General features: G+C 41.8%; 2 protein-coding genes across 2 annotated transcripts; both read right to left on the bottom strand.

Annotated features, from left to right (window-relative positions):
- Positions 1-6,875: 6,875 nt before the first annotated feature.
- cox7a2b (cytochrome c oxidase subunit 7A2b) lies at positions 6,876-11,312 on the bottom strand. Its single transcript, XM_084561033.1, has 4 exons — positions 11,236-11,312; positions 10,834-10,923; positions 8,389-8,473; positions 6,876-7,170 (listed from the first exon to the last, which is right to left on the bottom strand). The coding sequence occupies exons 1-4, from the start codon at positions 11,251-11,253 to the stop codon at positions 7,112-7,114; spliced, it is 252 nt and encodes an 83-aa protein (XP_084417159.1). The 5' UTR covers positions 11,254-11,312; the 3' UTR covers positions 6,876-7,111.
- Positions 11,313-11,991: 679 nt separating this feature from the next.
- On the bottom strand, positions 11,992-21,592 carry LOC311498986 (cell cycle control protein 50A-like). The gene is made up of 7 exons (XM_084559787.1): positions 21,150-21,592; positions 15,736-15,855; positions 15,554-15,661; positions 14,899-14,986; positions 14,349-14,495; positions 13,646-13,852; positions 11,992-13,511 (listed from the first exon to the last, which is right to left on the bottom strand). The coding sequence occupies exons 1-7, from the start codon at positions 21,390-21,392 to the stop codon at positions 13,318-13,320; spliced, it is 1,107 nt and encodes a 368-aa protein (XP_084415913.1). The 5' UTR covers positions 21,393-21,592; the 3' UTR covers positions 11,992-13,317.
- Positions 21,593-21,800: the final 208 nt, after the last annotated feature.

Genomic DNA, 21,800 nt, shown 5'->3' with positions numbered 1-21,800 from the left:
GGCGAGCACGGCGTCTCCGACGCCGGCAATACACCTGCAGAGGCCCCAACGCCTTATGGCACATGGATTCCTATGATAAACTAAAGCCCTATGGCATTGCTATTAACGGCTGCATTGACGGATTTAGTCATGACTTTATTCTCATAAATAACGACTTTATTCTCATAAATAACGACTTTATTCTCGTAATATATGACTTTATTCTCATAAATAACGACTTTATTCTCGTAATATATGACTTTATTCTCATAAATAACGACTTTATTCTCATAAATAACGACTTTATTCTCGAAGTTTCTGATTTTTTTTTTCCTTAATGTGGCCCTAATACTCCGTCGTAATAAACACACTCTGACCTCTTTGAGCTTTTATTTTGCTACTTCCGGTTACCGGCATTTGAATTTGCATATTAGCTAAATATTTAGTTTCACCCGAAATATTTAGATTTAACATTTAGATTTAGATTTAGATTTAACATTTAGATTTAAGATTTATATTTATATTTATATTTAACATTTATATTTATATTTATATTTAACATTTAACATTTAACATTTAGATTTAAGATTTAGATTTAGATTTAGATTTAGATTTAAAATTTAGATTTAAGATTTAGATTTAGATTTAGATTTAACATTTAGATTTAAGATTTAGATTTAGATTTAGATTTAACATTTAGATTTAACTTTTATATTTAGATTTAGATTTAGCATTTAGATTTAACATTTAGATTTAGATTTAGATTTAGCATTTAGATTTAACATTTAACATTTAGATTTAAATATTTAAAATATCTCTAAGTTGACAAATATTCCTGTAAATGTGCAATAAAGTGACTCTCAAAAATTCACACCAGTTTTTTAAACATTGTTTGAAGCTAAATGTGACAAAATGTTGCTGTTATTTTCAGCATGAGCCGCTTTACAAACGGCACCCCATAGAAACTTGGCAGCCGTCTGGGCTTTTTCTTTTTTTTACTGGAGAAATGTGGGTTATAGTGATAGACAGTCTGAGGTTATGAGCAAGGGCGCCTCCTGGTGTTAAAGGACAAAAAAGATCAAACTACTGATGTCTTATCCTACAGCTTCTCATGCCATCAAATCGGGGATAAAATCATCACTTTTGCGACTTTTATATTATTCTGTGGCAATTTATTCTTTTCCAAAACTGGAAACTTGACGAAGAAGAACCAGACGGCTTCATTTTAAAGTTTTTCTTCATGGTAGTGACCTAATCATTATCTCGAGGCCACGAATTGTGACATATTTGAGTCTCATCTACATCAGAAAGTAGAATTCGTCTCTTCAACTGATTTAAATAGTAGACATTTTTCTCTTTGTCTACTCTTTTCCAACAGATTCCTGGTGGAAAAGTGAATTATTTCAGTTAAAAAATATGTAAATCATCAATCAAGGATGAAACTGAAAAGGTAAAAACAGGTTAAAAATAAACAACTCACAGGAAGACATTTGCTTTAGCTTTGTGATTGATTTTATTCAGACTAAAATATGCAGCTGCACAATCAGAAATGGAGGTAGGAGGAGAAAAAAAGAGGCAGAGGTGAGAGGAGATGGAAGAAAGATGATGATGGAGGAGGAGGAGGAGGAGGAGGAGGAGGAGGAGAGGCTTTACCTTGGTCCTGGGCCTGAGAGGAGGACAGCAGCAGAGCCAGGAGGGCAGCCGCCGCCAGAGACAGTCCGCTTTTCATCTTCAGCTCCTCCGGTTCAGCAGCGCATGAATGGAGCTGGAGGAGAGGAGCGAGGGAGGCGGTTAGACTTCCCAGACCTTGGCCGCTCAGAAAGCTCAGAAATATAAAACTCTGTCCTCGTTTTAAAATCTACATCAGCGCCATAAACCCATAAATGAGCCAGAAAACGCAGCTTTCAGAGCAGGAATCATTCCCATCTGTCCACAAACCTGACGCATGGAAACTACAGCCTCAACTCCACAAATAATAAATAAAAAATATTAAATAACTGACTCTATGTTCATAAATGGGAATAAAATCCACATCTTAACGGCTTTAAATGACAATAAATAGATAAATAATCTGATCTAATTTAAAGGAGAAGCTGCTGGATTAAAGACGCACCAAGTCAAATCTGTCTGTTCCATATTTTTTTATATAAAAAATAAATAAATAACGTTTCTTCCTTTTCTCTCACTCTGCAAAGAGTCCAGACAAGCATCTACTACTATCAAACCACCCGATGAGACAGACTCATGGAGTAAAAGTCTTCTCACTGAGCGCAATATCGGAGCACCAAACCCTGGCGCCGTGCGCAATTACGCACCGCAGAGCCAGGGCACAGTCCGCACACAGCCTCCACAATTAACCCGAATAAAAAAATCTTAAAGATCTTAGAATGTGGAATAATTATAATATAAACCATGCAGGACTGACCTATAAGAAGAGACTGAAAGAATGTCTTTAAAAAAAGTAAAATAAATGTTTAAGCCTGAGAGGGAAGGAAAAAAACGGGGAGAGAGAGAGGTGGTCCGGCGTTGAATTGAAGCTCAGCAGGTTTTTTGGTTCCCAGACGCGTCGGCGAGCCTCTTTCCAAGTGGGAAGACTCTCCACACAGTCTGCTACTTAACAGGGGGGCAGCTCCCAGCTCTGCCTGCCCCGCCGAGAGCTCTTACGACATCCAGCCGGGCCAGAAAAAATGATGCGTAACCCTCTGGAAAGGCTGGGGAGACACACACACACACACACCCCTTCACACTAGGGTTTAATATTTTTCCCGAAAATTAGATGAATCAGATCCCGAGAAAAGACGACCCATTTCCCGGGAATCCCGGGAAACAGCTGTTTTTTGTTGTTGTTGTTTTTGCCCAAGTAATGTATCGATATCACTCAAATATGCGTTCCCAGCATGTTTTATATTATTTGTAACATTATTAGGGCAAGAAACACAGTTTATGTCCATATCAACGATATGCAATGATCAATTCTGCTGCGTGATCAAGTGAGCTGCGTGCGTGACAGCCTATCTGCCAGAGGTGGGCGGATCGATTTCAAATATCGATAATATCGATACCAACGTTGGTATCGAGATTGATCGATACCAATGTAATGAGATCGATACTTAAGTTTCAGTTTCTCTCGTTTCATTAAAGAAGCGACCCGACTCTGTTTGTCTAGATGCCGCTGCTGTCTCAGAGCAGATCAGGCTCATTTTGCTCCTCCTCCCCCTCGCGTGTGTTTGTTGTACCGTTACGTCGGCGCCAGGTGACCGAACAAGCCCACCGCTACCAGCCAGGCTCGGCCAGCAGCAACGCATTACACACGAGAGAAAGAGTAGGGCTGTTTGGTTCTATTTTCGGGCCGAAAATGAAACGATAACAACTTGTGCTATTTGTAAAAAGGTGGTAAGATACAGTGGTAACACAACAAACTTGTAAAAGCATATGGAAATTTTTAAAATCCCCCGCCCACTTGGCCCCTACAGATGCTGATAAGAAGAAAAAAAGTGCACTAAAGGGGAGAAATGTTGTCTTATTTTTTGTTGTGTTGTACTTCCTAAACACGTCCTTACATTATTTATAATATTTGTTGTGGAGTGATAATTTTCGACACTTTGTTTATTTAAGAAAAGAAAATCCAGAAAGAAGTTTAATGAAGGGAGAGATTAAGTTTTTATTGTAGTTTCTGAACATGCCTGAAAAATAATTTGTTTTTATTTGTCCTCAAGTGATCATTTTGTGTTGTTTCTGAACAAAAACTTTTATTGTGATAAAGTATTTTCTATTTTCTTATAAACCAAATTCTGTACTGAACTTTAATTGATTAATAATCCAAAAGGCAAATCACGAAAACACTTAAAATGTCATGAGAAGTAATTCACATATAGATTGATTCAGATTGATAGCGCATCCACCTTCATTTTTAAAAAGTATCGATATCGGTATCGGTATCGGCGATACTGGCCCAGTATTTACTTGGTATCGGATCGATACCAAATCTAGCGGTATCGCACACCTCTACTATCTGCCAAAAAGCAGCTACCGTATTGGTGTAGAACGATCACATGACCAACCGTGCCACCATTCGCGACCAAGATCTTATTACGCTCTGAAGAAACTAGTTCTGCATAAAACATAGACGCATCGGCAATCAACTGGAATTTTTGCGACGAACTTTTTTTTGGGTAGCTTAGCATGACTCGTTATGTTTTATGAACTAAAGATTGTGTAGATGCCAGACTGTGGAGCGGGATGAAACGATAACAGGGTTCACCTTACGGCCCAACAAAGCTGGCTGCAGACATCATTAGGAGGTTGGTAGCCTACTGCTGCAAATGACATTTGCTGCCGCTAGGGTGCGTGGATTTCGAGGCTATAGCCTACTGCTGCACTGAATTCAGCGTTAACGTAAGACAACAATAGAAGCGCACGTGTAACAAAAAATAAATATATATTTCCTGTTTCCCGTCATAACCGTTCCCGGGAATCGGGAAATAGTCTTGATCAGATTTCCCGGGAATCCCGTTTCCCGGGATTAAACCCTACTTCACACACACGCTCACTCGGAAACTTTTACATAGTTTTCTGCATTCCTTTCCGCTGATGGAGGAGCGCTTCTGTGCGTCTCGGCCGCAAGGAGACAGCAGCAGCGGCGCGGGGCTGCGTTTTACCCCCTTTTTCATTTTTCGGGAATCAGTGGGAAAATATTAGTCGGTCTTGTAAACTCAACTCCTACAAGTCAGTTTCCACTTTAATGCATCACTTTCCAGCTCCAGATTCTTGAGAAGTTATTCGCATTGGAGCAAGAAAACTCATCATGAGCAGAGTCAAAGTGAAACTGTGACATTATGAAAGTAGAAGTGGACTGGTTCAAATTAAAACAACATCAAACCTGTTTATTTGTTTCCATCCACTTTATTAAAGGACCCTCTACGTGACATAATGTTATAACTCCTCTAAAATGTGTCACTGTGTGTGAGAATGAATCCAAAATCTGCAATCACTCAAAGATGTTCTTGGTTATAGCACCCCCTGTGTTAGAAACGTGGTACTGCAGCAAAATCCTGCGTCAAATTAAATGTGAGAGGTTGTCATTGTCCAAAAGAATGAACCCAGAGCTCCTAAACCTCTCTGTGGCTGATCCAGAACTGACTTTACTGAATCCCAACATCACGATAGTTAGTTGACGCCCAACACAAATTATTAAAAATAAATAAAAATCTAAACTGGATTCAATTTTTTAGTCTAAATCCAAAATTACGAGTTTGGAATTTCATTTCCAAAGGGTTTCCAAAAAGTTTTATTGTTCCCTTTATTCCTGAAAAGATTCCTCAGTGTTCTCGGGTCCAGATTTACCAGACGCCAATGAAATAAAAATATTTATTTATTTGTTTTTAAATCAAAACCCACAAGTTCTGTTTGTGAATCTGTGAAATGTTTTCATGTTAAACTCTGTCCAAGGATTAATTAAAGGTTTTAAAGTTTCATCAGGACCAAAGACAGAAGAAAGAGTTCTGTCGCCCCCTGGTGGCAGAGGAGATAGATAGATAGATAGATAGATAGATAGATAGATAGATATTTGACTAATTTATACATAAATATACATAAATATATTATAAATATGTCTAATATGCTGATTGTTCATTTATTTTCTCAGATTTGAAATAAACCTTCAAACACCTGTGCAGGTAACAGTTTTACCATCTGGTCCTGGTTTTCATCTAGAAGTTATAAAGTCTTACAGGATGATGTGGTTAAATTAAAACAGACAACGCAGATGAACACGAAGCATCTGCCAAACGAAACATTTAGAGTTTCCTGTTGGATTCTTCACACAGATGCAGAGGAGCTAATAACAAGATGTAGAAAATAATTACACATCTGGACTCGATGTGTGTGTGTGTGTGTGTGTGTGTGTGTTATTAACCCTACAACACTAAAGCCCAAATTATGCTTCCGCGTTGACACTGCGCGAGGGGGCGTACGGACCTATTACGGACCTATTGCGTCCTTGCGGACCCCCGTATGTCCTACGCAAGGGCCAGACGTGCACCTCCCAAAAATCCTCGACGCGCGTCGAGACGACGCAGCAGCAACGCAGCAACAACGCAGCAGCAACGCAGCGGCATTGGCTGTGATTGGTCCGCCAACTACATCCGCTGGAGACCGCTTTCCACTCATAAACACCATATTCGCTGGTCCTCTGCCTGGGTACGTTCAAAGGGCGTACAGACCACCTCCGCTGTTGTCTCCTTTGTCTCCTTTGTCGTGCCCTAATTTGCAATAGAAGTATTTCTTCCTCTGCTTGAATAATTTGGAGCTCCAACGCCAGTCTCTCTGTCTCTCTGCCCTCTACCGGTGTGGCATTGAATTGCATTTCGACACGTAAACCCCACGCAGAACCATCACGGTCTCACGACTGCGTCCAAGCAACTGCGTGGCCATTGCCTGACCATTGCGTGATCACTACGCGGAAGCATAATCCTCGCTTAATGGGGACCTGAGGCTGAGTCAGGACTGCTCGTCTTTGGAAACGTCGCCCTCTAGTGGAAATATGTATAAATTAGAGGACAAAACATCACAAAAGCTAGGTTTTTATCGTCCAAATAAATGTTAAATATGATCCAAAGGCCCTTAAGATATCAAAACTCACTCTGGATAATCCAGTATCGTCTCAATACAATTCCCAAATCACAATATTTAGCAAATACATGTGACAATTAAAAGTATATAAATAAACAGCAGACGTCTTGGTGCCACACCTTCAGAGATCTAGAGTCTACGGGTCAGGTGGTCATATTGTTATGGCTGATCAGTGTATATTTGGTTTTACAGAAAATATAGATATTAACTGATCTAATCTAATAACTGATACTTTTCTTACTTAACCTGAAACTCTGGAGACAAAAATAACCACAAACACTTTCTTCTTGGTCATGAGAGGTTTTTATTTTATAGTTTTTAAATTGATCCTCAGGTCATAAATGAAAGACTTTAGCAAATAAATATTGATCCCGTGAATATGAAACAACATCGCACCATGGACAGGTAACAGACGGAGTTATCTGCATCTTTTTATAGACTTTAGAGCAAACAGAGAGAGAGATGAGGTGAGGTGAGGTAAACGAGTGGAGGACAGGAGGAGTTAGGCTCTCTTCTGAGGGAACGCCGCCTTCCACAGCTCGTACAAGACGTAGCCCACTCCTGGAAACAGAACAAAGTTATTACACAACTAATTTCTAGTCGCTGCTCAGATTCATCTTTTTCACACGACATGTCTTCTAAGAGGAGAGACAGAGATCACCCTTACGGGTCACACATTTAAGGAGAATCTTTACAGACTGTCTCCTGATTTAAAAAATAAAAAAAGATGTTACAACAGATGGTAGAAGGATAATCTAAAGGAGAAGAAGCAAGAGAAGAAGAAGAAGAAGAAACAGAAGGAGAAGAAGCTGACAAAGCAGATGAAGAAACTGGAAAAAGGGGAAGAATAAGAAAAAGACAAAGCAGGTCAAGAAGGGTGAGCAGAACAGCGAAAGGAAGGAAGAAGCAGAAGGAGAAGATGCTGAAGAAAGAAGAAAAGGAGGCAGGTGAACAAAGAACAAGAACCAGAAGAAGAAACTGGAAAGAAATGGAAGCAGAAGAAGAAACAGAAGAGGAAGCTGAAGAAGAACAGAAGAAGACACAGAAGGAAAAGATGAAGGACAAGAAGGGTGAGCAGAAGACCCAAAGGAAGAAGAAGAAGAAGAAACAGAAAAGGAAGAAGCAGAAGGAGAAACTGGAAAGAAATGGAAGCAGAAGAAGAGACAGAAGGAGAAGATCAAGCAGGACAAGAAGGGTGAGTAGAAGACCTAAAGGAGGAAGAAGAAACAGAAGAAACAGAAGAAGAAAAGGAAGACGCAGAAGGAGACGATGCTGAAGAAAGAGGAAAAAGAGGCAGGTGAAAAACTGGAAAGAAATGGAAGCAGAAGAAGAAACAGAAGAAGAAGATCAAGCAGGACAAGAAGGGTGAGTAGAAGACCTAAAGGAGGAACAAGAAACAGAAGAAGAAACTGGAAAAAAGGGAAGCAGAAGAAGATGTGTAAGAAAAAAGAAAAAGAAGAAGCTGTAGAAGAAGCAGGAGAAAACAGAAAATGAAGCAGATGAAAGAGAAGAATGAGAAATCGAGAAAGATCGGAGAGGAGAAGAAGCTGGAGCAAAAAGAAAAAGAGGCAGAAGAAGAAACAGAAGAAAAGGAAGAGGATGGAGAAAAGACAAGACACATGAAAGATGAGAAGATGGAGGAGACGCCAACAAACCTCTGGAACCAGTGAGGACAGATTTAATAACCAAGTAAAACAGTTCAGTAACTTCAGTGTCTCTAACTAAAGCCTCAGCTGTAAATGAACAGATATATTTCTGTATGAATCCAGATGTTCTCACCCAGGACGGTGAGGGCCATGGTCGACCTGTAGAGCAGACCGTCGCTGGTGCCTCCTTTTAGATGGACAGGTATCCCGTTATCGTCCTGAAAATCACAACATTAGGTTTAAACTCTCAACGACGTGAAGAGGAAGATGTTTTATACTCAGAGCTGACGTTAGAAGCAGGAATAAATGTTCAGGATCTGATTAGTGACAAGCTTCAGACAAATCTGAGCTTTTCTACTTTATTTATTTTAGATCTGGAATAAACCAGAACCACGTCCAGAGAGGGTTAGGGAGTTTATGGCAGCGTTGGACGACCAGAACATTTGTGGAGTAGAGAACACAAGGTACCAGCTACCCTCTCCACACTACATTAACTTTGACTGAAAGATTTATTGGACTGAATCCAGTCCACTCTAGGAGAAGACAAGGAAGACAAGGACAGACTTTAGGACGCTACAGGAGACCAACTCTAGGAGAAGACAAGGAAGACAAGGACAGACTTTAGGAAGCTACAGGAGACCAACTCTAGGAGAAGACAAGGAAGACAAGGACAGACTTTAGGAAGCTACAGGAGACCAACTCTAGGAGAAGACAAGGAAGACAAGGACAGACTTTAGGAAGACACAGGAGACCAACTCTTGGAGAAGACAAGGAAGACGAGGACAGACTTTAGGAAGACACAGGAGACCAACTCTAGGAGAAGACAAGGAAGACAAGGACAGACTTTAGGAAGCTACAGGAGACCAACTCTAGGAGAAGACAAGGACAGACTTTAGGAAGCTACAGGAGACCAACTCTAGGAGAAGACAAGGAAGACAAGGACAGACTTTAGGAAGACACAGGAGACCAACTCTTGGAGAAGACAAGGAAGACAAGGACAGACTTTAGGAAGACACAGGAGACCAACTCTAGGAGAAGACAAGGAAGACGAGGACAGACTTTAGGAAGCTACAGGAGACCAACTCTAGGAGAAGACAAGGAAGACAAGGACAGACTTTAGGAAGCTACAGGAGACCAACTCTAGGAGAAGACAAGGAAGACAAGGACAGACTTTAGGAAGACACAGGAGACCAACTCTAGGAGAAGACAAGGAAGACAAGGACAGACTTTAGGAAGACACAGGAGACCAACTCTAGGAGAAGACAAGGAAGACAAGGACAGACTTTAGGAAGACACAGGAGACCAACTCTTGGAGAAGACAAGGAAGACAAGGACAGACTTTAGGAAGACACAGGAGACCAACTCTAGGAGAAGACAAGGAAGACGAGGACAGACTTTAGGAAGCTACAGGAGACCAACTCTAGGAGAAGACAAGGAAGACAAGGACAGACTTTAGGAAGCTACAGGAGACCAACTCTAGGAGAAGACAAGGAAGACAAGGACAGACTTTAGGAAGCTACAGGAGACCAACTCTAGGAGAAGACAAGGAAGACAAGGACAGACTTTAGGAAGCTACAGGAGACCAACTCTAGGAGAAGACAAGGACAGACTTTAGGAAGCTACAGGAGACCAACTCTAGGAGAAGACAAGGACAGACTTTAGGACGCTACAGGAGACCAACTCTAGGACATTTAGGATCAGATAGGAGGACAAAGAACTATTCAGTCCTGATCAAAAGCGGTCCAAGGAAGGAAAAGAACCAGTGACAGACCTAACGATGTCCCCATCAGGTCTATTTTTAGTCCAGATAATTTGGTCTGGAGTCTTTTTTTTTTTATCAGGAACAGATTACGGTCCAGCTCTGGGACTGTCCCGATCAAAGAACCTCTAAGCTCAGCCTGAATATAAAACAAGTCTGTTGATGTTTAGATGTTTAAATGTTGGTTTATGATCTGTTTAGACTGACGGGGCGACCAGGTGGAGAACTGAGGACAATACAGGTGAATAAAAACCATGTGGGGGGAGAAGCACCAGCAGAAAGGACATAAGTAGGACGGACAAACTGATCCTAAAGGCTGGACATGTTCGTGGCAGTGAATTGGAGACGTTTGTCTCATTGAGGGACAGGATGACACTACACAGGGACAGTGGAGCTCATTCTATAACAGACTGATCCAGATCCACTCCCACAGTGAACCTCATTCATCCTCTACTCTGTCCAGCTGGACATTTCTGCTTATACTATTTGTATTTTACTTTATTTAATCTTTCTTTTACTTGTGTTTTTTATGTGCTACTAATCTACTGTGACTAAGCACTTTCCCTTGTGGATGAATAAAGTTTATTAAGTCTAAAATAACATCTGTATCAGTCAGAATGTGTCATTCTTTAATAGATCAGCTCATTATTTTAACATTATTCATCATTTAAATGACAGATTTACACTTTAATTAGACTTTTAATGGTGATTTTAGTCTCTGAGCACAGATGGAAGCTGATAAGAGGACATAATTAAATCAGTTCTGGGTCTTGTATGTATTTAGTCAGTCTGCTGTGAACTCGTTTCTGTCTTCTTTACCTGAAACAGCTTCTGTTTCTGCGGGACTTTGTTCTCCACCTGCCGGCGGGCAGAGCTGGAGATGGTCCGCCGCGCCACCTGCTGGAGCGCCTGGAAACGGCGACAAAAACCGTCAAAGTCACCCCCAAAAAAACACGAGGACACACATATCATGAAAACACTTTACGTATTTAACTTTTAAAATATTAAAACCAACCAGCTAGATGAAACAAGCCGCTGCTAAATGCAGCACAGAGGAGGCTAAGCTAATGCTAACTCTTCCTGCCGTTACATAGCTTTGACCCCTAGCTAACGGTTAGCTTATCTACGTGTAGCAGCGTTATTTTTTAAACAGAACCCACGTGCGCTTCTTTAGTTAAATAACAAAACAACAGGACGGAAAAGCTGACAAAATAAACTTACAAACATGTGTCTGTACATCTTGACAGTCCGTCTACAGTCGCTTCTCTGGCACAAGGACACCGGAAAAAAGCCAACTTCCGGTTTCAGCTTCTTCTTCGTCGAATTAATTAACTGTTTTTATTTTTTTGACACAGTGCGCTCTGCTGCCCCCTAACGAGCGTCCATCAAACGACATGCGACAATTCTGACAAATTAACAGGATTAAAAATTTACTTTATCGTAAACTCACTGGCCAAAACATTAGGTACACTTGTGAATATAAGTCAGCTGTGCAGTAAATCCTCCTTCATGACTGTTCTAATGTTGAGTTGATGCAGAAAGGTGCTGATTCACCTGGATGATCATAGTGGAGGATGTGGTTTGGGGTGCTGGCTGCTTTGCCAAAATAATAGGAACATGTAGGAAGTAAATAAAATTCAATATTTCTACAAACACAGCCTCCAGATGAATCATTTTCAGTACCGTGCATGCACATCTCAACAAGCTGCTGTACATGGATTAATTTCATATCTGCTGTTTAATTTTTATTTGGTTGCAGCAAATATATGTCCTATAAAACCTGGAGGTTTTATCTTTTTAACGTTACACGTTAAATGACTCCTGTGCTTTATTTAGAAGGCAGTTAATTAGAAATAATAATCATAATAAAGTCTAGTAAAGGCCTATATTTGATCTCTATTTGAGATCAGGAATGTGTACAACTCAAAACTAATCCTCAAAGGCTCTAAATCTTTTTAATTCAATGAAAAAACACTGTTTTTAAATGACAAATTTATTCACAAGACGAGGCGCCGTATCAAAAACAAAAGTCAAATCCAGTGCATCTCACATTGACAAGAAACAAATTAAATGATTCAAAAGAAATAAAAATAAAAAAAAACATCTCAACAGGCAGCATCTATTAACCGTGGATCAGCTGGTAGAACTGGAGCGTAAATGTTAAGACACAAGCATTTATCCACATGTACTGAACACACACTGTTCTCTCATGCTTGTATTTAGAATCATTATTATTATCATTACTATTATTATTACATCTGCATGTTAGCAACAAAGACGACAAACTGTAGTTCAACCCTCTGAGGTCTGACGTGCAAATGCAGCGTGTACAAAGCGAAACATTTAATACGTAATCTGTGTTTCACTCTTTAAAGTGCTCCGACTCTGAAAGCAGGACGACGTAACAGACGAAACGAGGCGCGACCCCGCCGGCTCGGGGGTCGCGCCTCTGCAGGTCAGCATGCAGCAACGGTTCACGGCCCACGCTCGCTGCACCCTCAGAGATCCTGACGACGACGACGACCAGGTTAAAGCATCCTGGTTTGGGTTTGATTCGATTCAGCAGCAGGTGAAACGTGTCGGCCTGATGGGCTTAAACGAGGTTAAAATCCATCCAGCAAATCAGAGGAGGTGAAATCAGAGCAGTTAGAGTCGGTTAATTGACTGAATAGGCCAACAACTACGACGAAAGAGATAAGGGATGAGAAATAATGAGAAAAATTGGGACTTCTAGATTAATTTCAGATCAAAATTGACCTTTTTTAACTTATCTCGCTGAGCTGTGGTAGTTTAAGTTGGTTACAACGACAAAACTACGGCCAACTAATCTACATACATGATTAGTTCTGATCTGTAGTAAAGCCGAGTCTAATGTTTTGTAGTTTTCTATTTTAGGTCTGCAACAAACCAAAACCAGGTCCCTGTAGCGTCAGAACGACGTCTTCTCAAAATAAAAACAGCGATTTGTGCAATGTGGATGTTTGGCGAGGTGTCGCTAGGACCTGTAGAGTTTATAAGACTGGAGGGAACATTTGTGGGCGGAGTCTACCTTAAAGTCACATGACTAGAGTCTGTTAACGACCAGACACTCGTTTATGATTGGAGGATGTTTAGATGAACATGTTTGTGTCTTGTTAGTGGTTAGGGGTCTTCAAGAAAACTCAAACCAGTCCAGTTTGTTTGTTGCTAACTTTTTTTTGGCAACTCTTCGGTTTAACTTTGGCAAATAAACACTTTAAACACTTTATCCTGGCGTCGCAGGGTCACCGCTCGGTGCAGCGGAGGCGGGCCGGGGGCGGCCTCTTAGTTGGAGATGTCGGCGCTGTTGTTGCGGTTGCCATACTTGTGGTGGATGATGAGCAGGACGACGCCCAGGAAGAAGCAGACGGAGCCCACGGTCATGTAGGCGATGCCCAGGAACGGGTTCTTGCCCCCCATCCAGGAGATGGTGCTCAGGATCATCCGCTTCCTGCCCTCGAAGCTGCGGACGGGGTAATCTGAGTTCAGATGGTTAAAGACGGAAACAAAACTTTTTCTTTTGAGCACCTTCAATCAAACAAATTAAATTCACAAGACTCTGCTTTGACGGCCATCATCTAAAGTCTGATCTCCAGACCCCGGTGAAGGATACTGTAGACCACCTCCAGGGTGTAGTTCCCGCTGGGCAGCGTGGGAACCATGCTGTTCTTCCTCGGGATGATGCGGTAGAGCTTGCGGAACGTCGGCAGGGCGGCGGTTCTCATCCACACGATGAAGTCCTCGTTGATGAAGCCGTTGTTCTCCGGGTCGTCGTCCAGCTCGTACACGGGCCGGCGCCAGTTCACCGGCTTCGTTGTTCCTGAAGCAGGAAGGAAGGAGGAACGGATTATTACTGATCAGGAAACTGTGAAACAGAAACGTCTTTAAACTGTCTGAGGACCAGTCTCTCCATTAAAAGTGTAGGCTAATAAAGAACAGAATTTAGGTCCATATTTTCTCAGTTTTGGTCCTGATGCCCTCAGATGTTCTTCAAATTGTAAATTACCACCCTTTGGTCAGATGTTCTTCTATATTCTTAAATAAACACTTTGCAGAAACGTCCTCAATCCAACACTCAACAGGAGACATGTACGACTTTTTAAATGCCAAGAATCCTACGTTAACACCAACGTCTCTACGTATGGGAGGTGGGTTCAAGGCTCAGTACTGACATAAAGCATCTTCACATTAAGCCATGTTTGAATAGTTGGTGCATTTTATGGGATTTAACAATAAAACCATCTGACATCTATGACCAGCTGAAAGTTTAGAGTCTCAAAGGAAGCAGAAGAAGAAGGAGAAGCTGCAGGCGACACCTTGAAAAGCAGCGGTGAGGTTTGGGTTGTTTCCTCCGGGGTTCCTGAACTTCACGTGCTTGTCGGTCCACCAGGCGATTCCCGTTTTGTTCAGAGGGATCTGGATCTTGGTGCCGTTGGGGTCGTTGTAAAACAGCTCCAACGTGTCTGCCAGAGAAGAACCACGTAAGGAACTGAGGCTGATTCCCGCCACAAGGAGGCAACGTACACTAACGTACACACAATTAAACCTTTGGACATCATCACGTTCTACCGTTGTGCACATTATACAATCCAGAAGAGTACTGATACTTCCTCCATGTGGCTGTATCGCGTGTATCGTGTTTCTTGTCGTACCACCATTAGCCCACGAGATAGAGGCAAAGGATTACGTATTAAACTGAGGCCCAGGGCTCAGACTCTGTCAGGTCAAGTCACCACGCGGTGCATAGCTGACAGAGAATCATGTGGATAGACTCAGAACGACAACGAAAGGTCATAAAAACAACATCGGCTGCACTCGTTGTTAGTTTCGGGTTGCACGCTTTTCTGTTTCTTAATGTTTGCTCACCGTTGAACATGCTGTTGGCGATGGCTCCACACGGTGCGATCGGTTTGTTGTCATGTTTAGCGTACGGCTCACACTCCTTACTGGGACTCTGTGAAGAATCATCAGTTGGAAACTGTTAAGCTTCTTAATGACTTTATATTTGGAAAATGAAGTTACCCTGACCTCCACACCAGACTGTGTGCAAAAAATTAAACCTCAAACCATAACATTATGACCACTGATTGTCTGGTTCTCATGGCTTCTGTCAGTAGATGTAATTAATACCAGTCAGTCCTCAGAGTTGATGCTAGAAGCAGGAAAATTTTTTTTAAAATGTTCCAGTGGAAGTGGAGGAAGAGGAGAAGGAGGAAGAAGAAGACGAGGAACGAAAAGGAAGAGGAGGAGAAAGTATAGGAGAAAGAGGAGGAAGATAAAGAAAAGGAGGAAGAGGAAGTTCTGGTTCTGACAGAAAGGAGTCAGAACCCTCAGCGGATCTCAGACCAGTCAGGGTGTCCATGCTGACCTCTGACCTCTGATGGAAGCCAGATACCACAGCCCCCGCCCCCCTTTCAGAGCTCTAGAGGAGTCAAGGCCTCGTGGAAGCTGGTCATAATGTTATGGCTGACTGGTGTACATAAATCATTGTGAATCTCAAACAAAACCAAAGGGATCTCACCTTGAGAGACTCTTCGTCTCCGTTCAGCTGGTTGTCGTCTCTGGACTTGACGTAGCGCCGGTGGTTCTGGTAGAAGTTCGAGAGGCCGTAGTACATGAAGACGTTGCTCTGGAGACGAAGACATGAAACCATTAACCAGCGTGAACACCTGCGGCGCGTTGGGACAGGATGACGCTCCTCACCTCGTACGGCTGGTCCAGGTAGAACGGGATGGTGCAGGTACACGGCCGTGTGCTGTTCCAGCTGAAGTTCTGGGAGCAGTTGAAGCAGGGACTGGACATGTCCACGCCGGTGTAGTCAATCTGTAGGCAGCAACAAGACGTAAGACATAAAGGAGGTACATGGAATAACTTTTAATATTACTACACTAATTAAAGCTTATATTAGGGAACATGTCTACTGAAGTATCCACTCTGAAACTTCAGTTTATGTGATATGAGAGGTGGAACCCTGCCAGGATGTACGGTCGGTGTAAAACGCTTGATTTATGAATGGAGTCTGGTGGGAACAATCTGCTCATGCAAGTCATCTGACAGCTTGGGAGGCAGGGAAGGCAACTGCTTGGGGCCCCAGGCCAGTAAGGGGAGCTGAGAAACTTTAAACTACATCAGTGGCAACGTGTTAAGCTTTCAGTGACAGTAGGAGACCTCCCAAGCTCGTCAACAGGTAAGGCAGGCAGCTGCTTGGGGCTCCAGTGTTAAGTTTCAATGACATTAGGGGCCCCCAGCTAACAAGGCAAACCTTAAACTACAGCAGTGGCAACGTGTTAAGGCAGTGGTTCCCAAACGTTTCACAATCCGTACCCCTTCAGACATTTGACCTCCAGCCATGTACCCCTTACTCTCTCCAATGGCGAGCGACTTGATTACACCAAAGAACAAGGTAACACTGATATTGATGCTTCTAAACTGGATAACACGAAATGCGGACTGCTTACTTCAATGTCGATATCCGCACAGTTGTGCAACAACAGCGTCGCGGCTACAAAACAACAGAAAACTAAAATGTTTCAGACTGTTAATCATGCTAAAGTTCTATGGGATCCGAAGCTAAAACCCAAAGGGATCTTTGGTGGACATCTAAATATAAGGAGCCTAGTATCCAAAACGGAACAACTTGAACATTTGCTGACAGACTCTAATGTTGATTATCTGTGTTTGTCCGAAACGTGGTTAAATCCATCCACTCCATCGGGGGTTTATTATATCCCAGGATACCGCGTTTTCAGACGAGACCGTGGGCATGGAAAAGGGGGTGGCGTCATGATTTATGTAAAAGAACAATTTCAGTGTAAACCGCTTGATCTGCCAAATGATATTGAATGTGTTGGTGTCACCATTAATCTCTCTCCTGAAATGTCTTTCAATGTTATTGTTCTATATCGACCACCATCTGAAAATGCTATGTTCTTAGATAAACTGTCTACTATACTTAAAACATGTAAAGGTAAAGAAGTGCTACTAATGGGCGACTTCAATCTGGATTGGCTAGATAAAACAAGAAGGAAACAGCTTAAGGATATTGCTAATAAATTTCACTTAACTCAGCTAATTGAAAATCCAACAAGGATAACAAGGTCTTCAAAGACTCTACTGGATTTAATTTTTACAAATAAAACAGAACGCATATCAAAAACATATAACTTAATTACTGGGTTATCAGACCACAATCTCACCCTGGTGACCAGGCAGCTGTCAAAGAAACGACTTAGAAATAAGATTTCACCAGAAGGGAAAAATCATATCTCACTTATCCCAAAGAAAGAAATGCAGCACTTCGAAAATGAATTTAGGCAAACAAATTGGGTTAATGTTGTGAAGGATAAGAATAGTGAACAGGCATGCAAAAATTTATTGGATACTATTAAATATCTTGTATCGAAATACACAAAAAACATTCATCTTAAACATCGAAAACAAACGTTGCCCTGGTTTAACACAACATTACGGCAACTTATTAAGGAAAGGGATGCAGCCCTGAAAAAATCCCTAAAGTCAGGACTCAATACTGACCGTTTAATTTATAAAAGCCTTAGAAACAAGACTACATCGCAATTTAGAAAGGCCAAAGCAAACTATTTCCTTGAAATTATAACACAAGCAAAAGGCAACTCAAAATTATTATGGAGAACCATTGACCAACTCTCAGGAAAAGAACGACAAAAGAGTGCACCCCTACAGCTTAAAATAAATGGTACTCCAAGAATGATAGTTCAATAATTGCCAATAGTTTTAATGATTATTTTATTGATTCTGTATTGGAATTATGTAACAATTCAGTAAATCCTCAACAACTAAAGGTTGTAGACAATAAATCTACTTTCCTGAATTTTAATCTTATAGATGATGTCAAAGTAAATCAAATTTTATCAACAGTATCCAACTCCAAAGCAAAAGACATTTGGGGTTTTGATACGTTTCTTCTTAAGAAATTTAAGGATGTCTTATCCACTCCCATAACACACATTGTAAATAGATCATTGGAGGAAAAAAAATTCCCTAATGCTCTTAAAACGGCAATAGTAACTCCTATCTTTAAAGCAGGGGATAGACAGGTTGTCAGTAATTATAGGCCAATCAGTATACTGCCAGCCATCTCTAAGGTGGTTGAAAAAACAGTGTCAGAGCAGTTAATAGCGCACTTTAACGCAAAAAATCTAATGCATCCTATGCAGTTTGGCTTTAGAGCTAACCACTCTACTGACACTGCTTGCTGCTATTTTATTGAACACATTAAGGCTAGTCTTGACAAGGGAGGAGTGGTGGGTGCTGTGTTCTTAGACCTACGAAAGGCTTTTGACACTGTGAACCACTCAGTACTCCTCTCCAAGTTAGCTAGCTTTCAGTTGTCCCCGAGTGTACTAGACTGGATCGAGTCATATTTGCTAAGTCGTGCCCAATGTGTTAGGATAAAGGATAAAACATCATCCTTAAGAGCATGTTCCATGGGGGTACCGCAAGGTTCCATCTTGGGGCCGCTTTTGTTCAGCACATACATCAATGATCTCCCATCGGTATGTGACGGTGTGAAGATATTGATGTATGCTGATGACACAGTCTTGTTTACACATGGCAAAGAGCCAGTACAGGTTGCCACCAAATTGACACAAACACTTACTAAAGTTACAAAGTGGCTAAACAATTCTTGTCTCACATTAAATACTGATAAAACTGTCACCATGTTCTTTCGAAATAGACCTAAACAAAGTACTATTCCAAACATATACGTAGATGGGAATAAGTTAAAAATTGTTGATGAGTTTAAATATCTGGGAGTGACTTTAGACTCCAGACTCACTTTTAAAAAACACATTAAAAAGCTAGGGAATACAGTGAAGTACAGCATAGCTAATTTCAGACACATTCGTAATTCGTTAACTGTTGATGCTGCTAAGACCTATGTAAATGCCATGATTATGTCTCATTTACACTACTGTATGTCAAGCTGGTCCCAGGCTAACAAGACTGCTTTGAAATCCATTAGATCACTGTACAAACAAGCTCTGAAAATACTAGACAAAAGATCAAGTCGGTATCATCACTGTGCCATACTGGGCAAGTATAACATGCTTAGCCTCGAAAACCTCATACTATATTCTGACATGCGCCTAATACATAAAATAATTCACAATGCTGCTCCACCACCTCTGAAAAAATTTGTCCAATCCTGCTCTGAACGAATAGGCAGAGCCACCAGATCCATTACTAGGGGAGATTGTAGCCTTCCAAATCGGAGCACTGCATTTGCGCAATCAGCTTTCTCTTTTAAAGCGACTAAAGCCTGGAACACTCTCCCCAGTTATCTAAAAAGTGTTACAGATTTCCGTACTTTCTCACATGAAGTGAAAAAATGGATTTTAAGTAATCAGTCTTGTCAGCACTAATCATTATTCTGTATACTTTTAATTGATTGAGTGTGTGTGTGTGTCTGTGTGTGTGCGCGTGTGTGCATGCCTGTTATTCCTATTCCATTTTACCTTATATTATTCTTCTTACCTGCCCAGGGACTGCAGATGGAAATTAGCTCCTAGCTATAATCTGGTACAAGCCATCTTTTTACTTCGCGTAATTAATGAACCTTGTACATGGTCCCTGTCTTAAATAAACCAATAAAAAAAAAAAAAAAAAAAAAAAAAACTTCAGACTCCTCATCGCTGTCCGTGGCTATGCTAGCAGCTTCGCTAGCCACAGTTGAGGTCTCTCTGGAAGGGCAATCTAGCCGTTTTAGCCATTTATGCATTTTTGGCGGGTAGCCGGGCGAACTTGTTTAGAATTGTTGACGACATAATTTAAAGACCCAATGAAGAACGAGATTTGCTGTATCATCAGGAGATTTGCACCTGCCCACCAATCACAGACGTTTCAGGGAATCGGCGTCCTTCTTATTCAGGTGACCTAGCGCTAGCTACATTACCAGCAAACTGATGCATAGCTTCAAAGCCAGTTGTCCTACAGTCGAGCTACTCACATAACATTTAGGTGGAGAATCAGAAAATGAGAAAATAACACGTTATCAGTTTTTTCAGTTTCAAAATGTACAGAGTTCAGAGTCAACTCTTTCGCGTACCCCAGATTGGGAATCAATGTGTTAAGGTCTCAATGACAGTGGTAGAGCTCCCTAAAGGGCCCCCGAGGTCCGAGGAACTTTAAACCATAGAGAGCAGTGGTAATGTGCTAGGTTCAGGATACCTGTAGGCAAGGAAGAAAGGAAGGCAACTACTTGGGGCCCCAGGCCAGTAAGGGCCCCCCGAGGTCTGACCAATTTTAAACTACAGCAGTGGCAATGTGCTAGGTTTCCATGACGGTAGGAGACATCTCTAGCTTGTAAATAAGCAAGACGGGCTACTGCTCCGGGCCCCAGTGTTAAGTTACAATGAGAGTAGGGCCCTGAGCTAACACGGCAAACTTTAAACCACAGCTGCGGCAATGTGGTGTTTTCAATGACAGTAGGAGACCTCCCTAAGGGAACTTTAAACCACAGAGAGCAGTGATAATGTGCTAGGTTCAGTATACCTGTAGGAAAGGAAGAAAGGAAGGCAACTACTTGGGGCACCAGGCCAGTATGGGGCCCCTCCGAGGGGTTAGGAAACTTTAAACTATATCAGTGGCAATGTGCCAGGTTTCCATGACGATAGGAGACAACTCTAGCTCGTCAACAGGCTAGGCAGGCAGGCTACTGCTCGGGGCCCCAGTGTTAAGTTTCAATGAGAGTAGGGCCCCGAGCTAACAAGGCAAACCTTAAACTACATCAGTGACAATGTGCTGATTCAATGACAGTAGGAGACCTCCCTAAAGGGCCCCGAGGCCTGAGGAACTTTAAACTACAACAGTGGTTAGTGATGATCAGGATACCTGTATGTTAATTAGTTAATAAATTCAATATTACATTGAACATTTCTTTGTCTTTGTCAGATTATTTGTAAGAAAATGGTTTAGAGTTCAGGTCGGAGGAGGGGCCCTAAGGAAATGTTTGGCCCGGGCCCCTGTAGACTCTAGACTCGCCCCTGTATTATGATCATGTTAATCTATAAGTGTTTATTCGTGTTTACTAGAGGACTCACTGTCTTTTATTTTTTAAAAACTGAATAAAAACTCACCTCAAACTCCTTGATGTTGTTGGACGTCACGTAGAGGCCGATGCCGATGGGGATGAAGATGAGGCCGATGATGAAGAAGGCGGGGAGGACAGTGCCGGCCGTCAGGATGGGCTGCCAGGCGGGGAGCCTCTGCTGCTTGAACGCGGTGTTTTCGGGCTTCTTGCTCCGCAGGGTCCCGCCGCTGGGTCCGGACACGGTGATGTGTCCGTCCTCGTCTTTGGCGTTGTAGCTGGTCGCCATCATAGCGTCTGCTCGTAGCTAGGGAGAACGAGGCTAACGTCAGCTAGCTACACGGCGTTAGCTTGTCGCTGTCAGTTACGTTTGAACCGGATTAACAGATATGTGGTTGTTAGCTTTGGGGTTATTTAATCCATTGTTTTGATCAGAAAGCAGCCAGCTAGAGAGCTAGCTAAACAACTAGCGTCAGCTGCTGAAACCCGGAAGTTTACAAACAACCGTTGACGTAGCCGATTCAGTCACGTGTGTGTCTGGTGGCCACTGCTGCGTTCAGGTGCTGTCCGGAAAATCGGAACAGATCGAAAACATGTAAATTACTCTATTAAACTGACTGATGTGCAACATAAATGTTAACCTTTATATATATTGTATTTCTAATTTAATAACTATTTATGAACCGTTGTTATTTTACGT

Source organism: Chelon labrosus (assembly GCF_963514085.1).
Source record: "Chelon labrosus genome assembly, chromosome: 14".
Taxonomy (NCBI): domain Eukaryota; kingdom Metazoa; phylum Chordata; class Actinopteri; order Mugiliformes; family Mugilidae; genus Chelon; species Chelon labrosus.
This window is presented reverse-complemented; position numbering and strand designations above follow the sequence as displayed.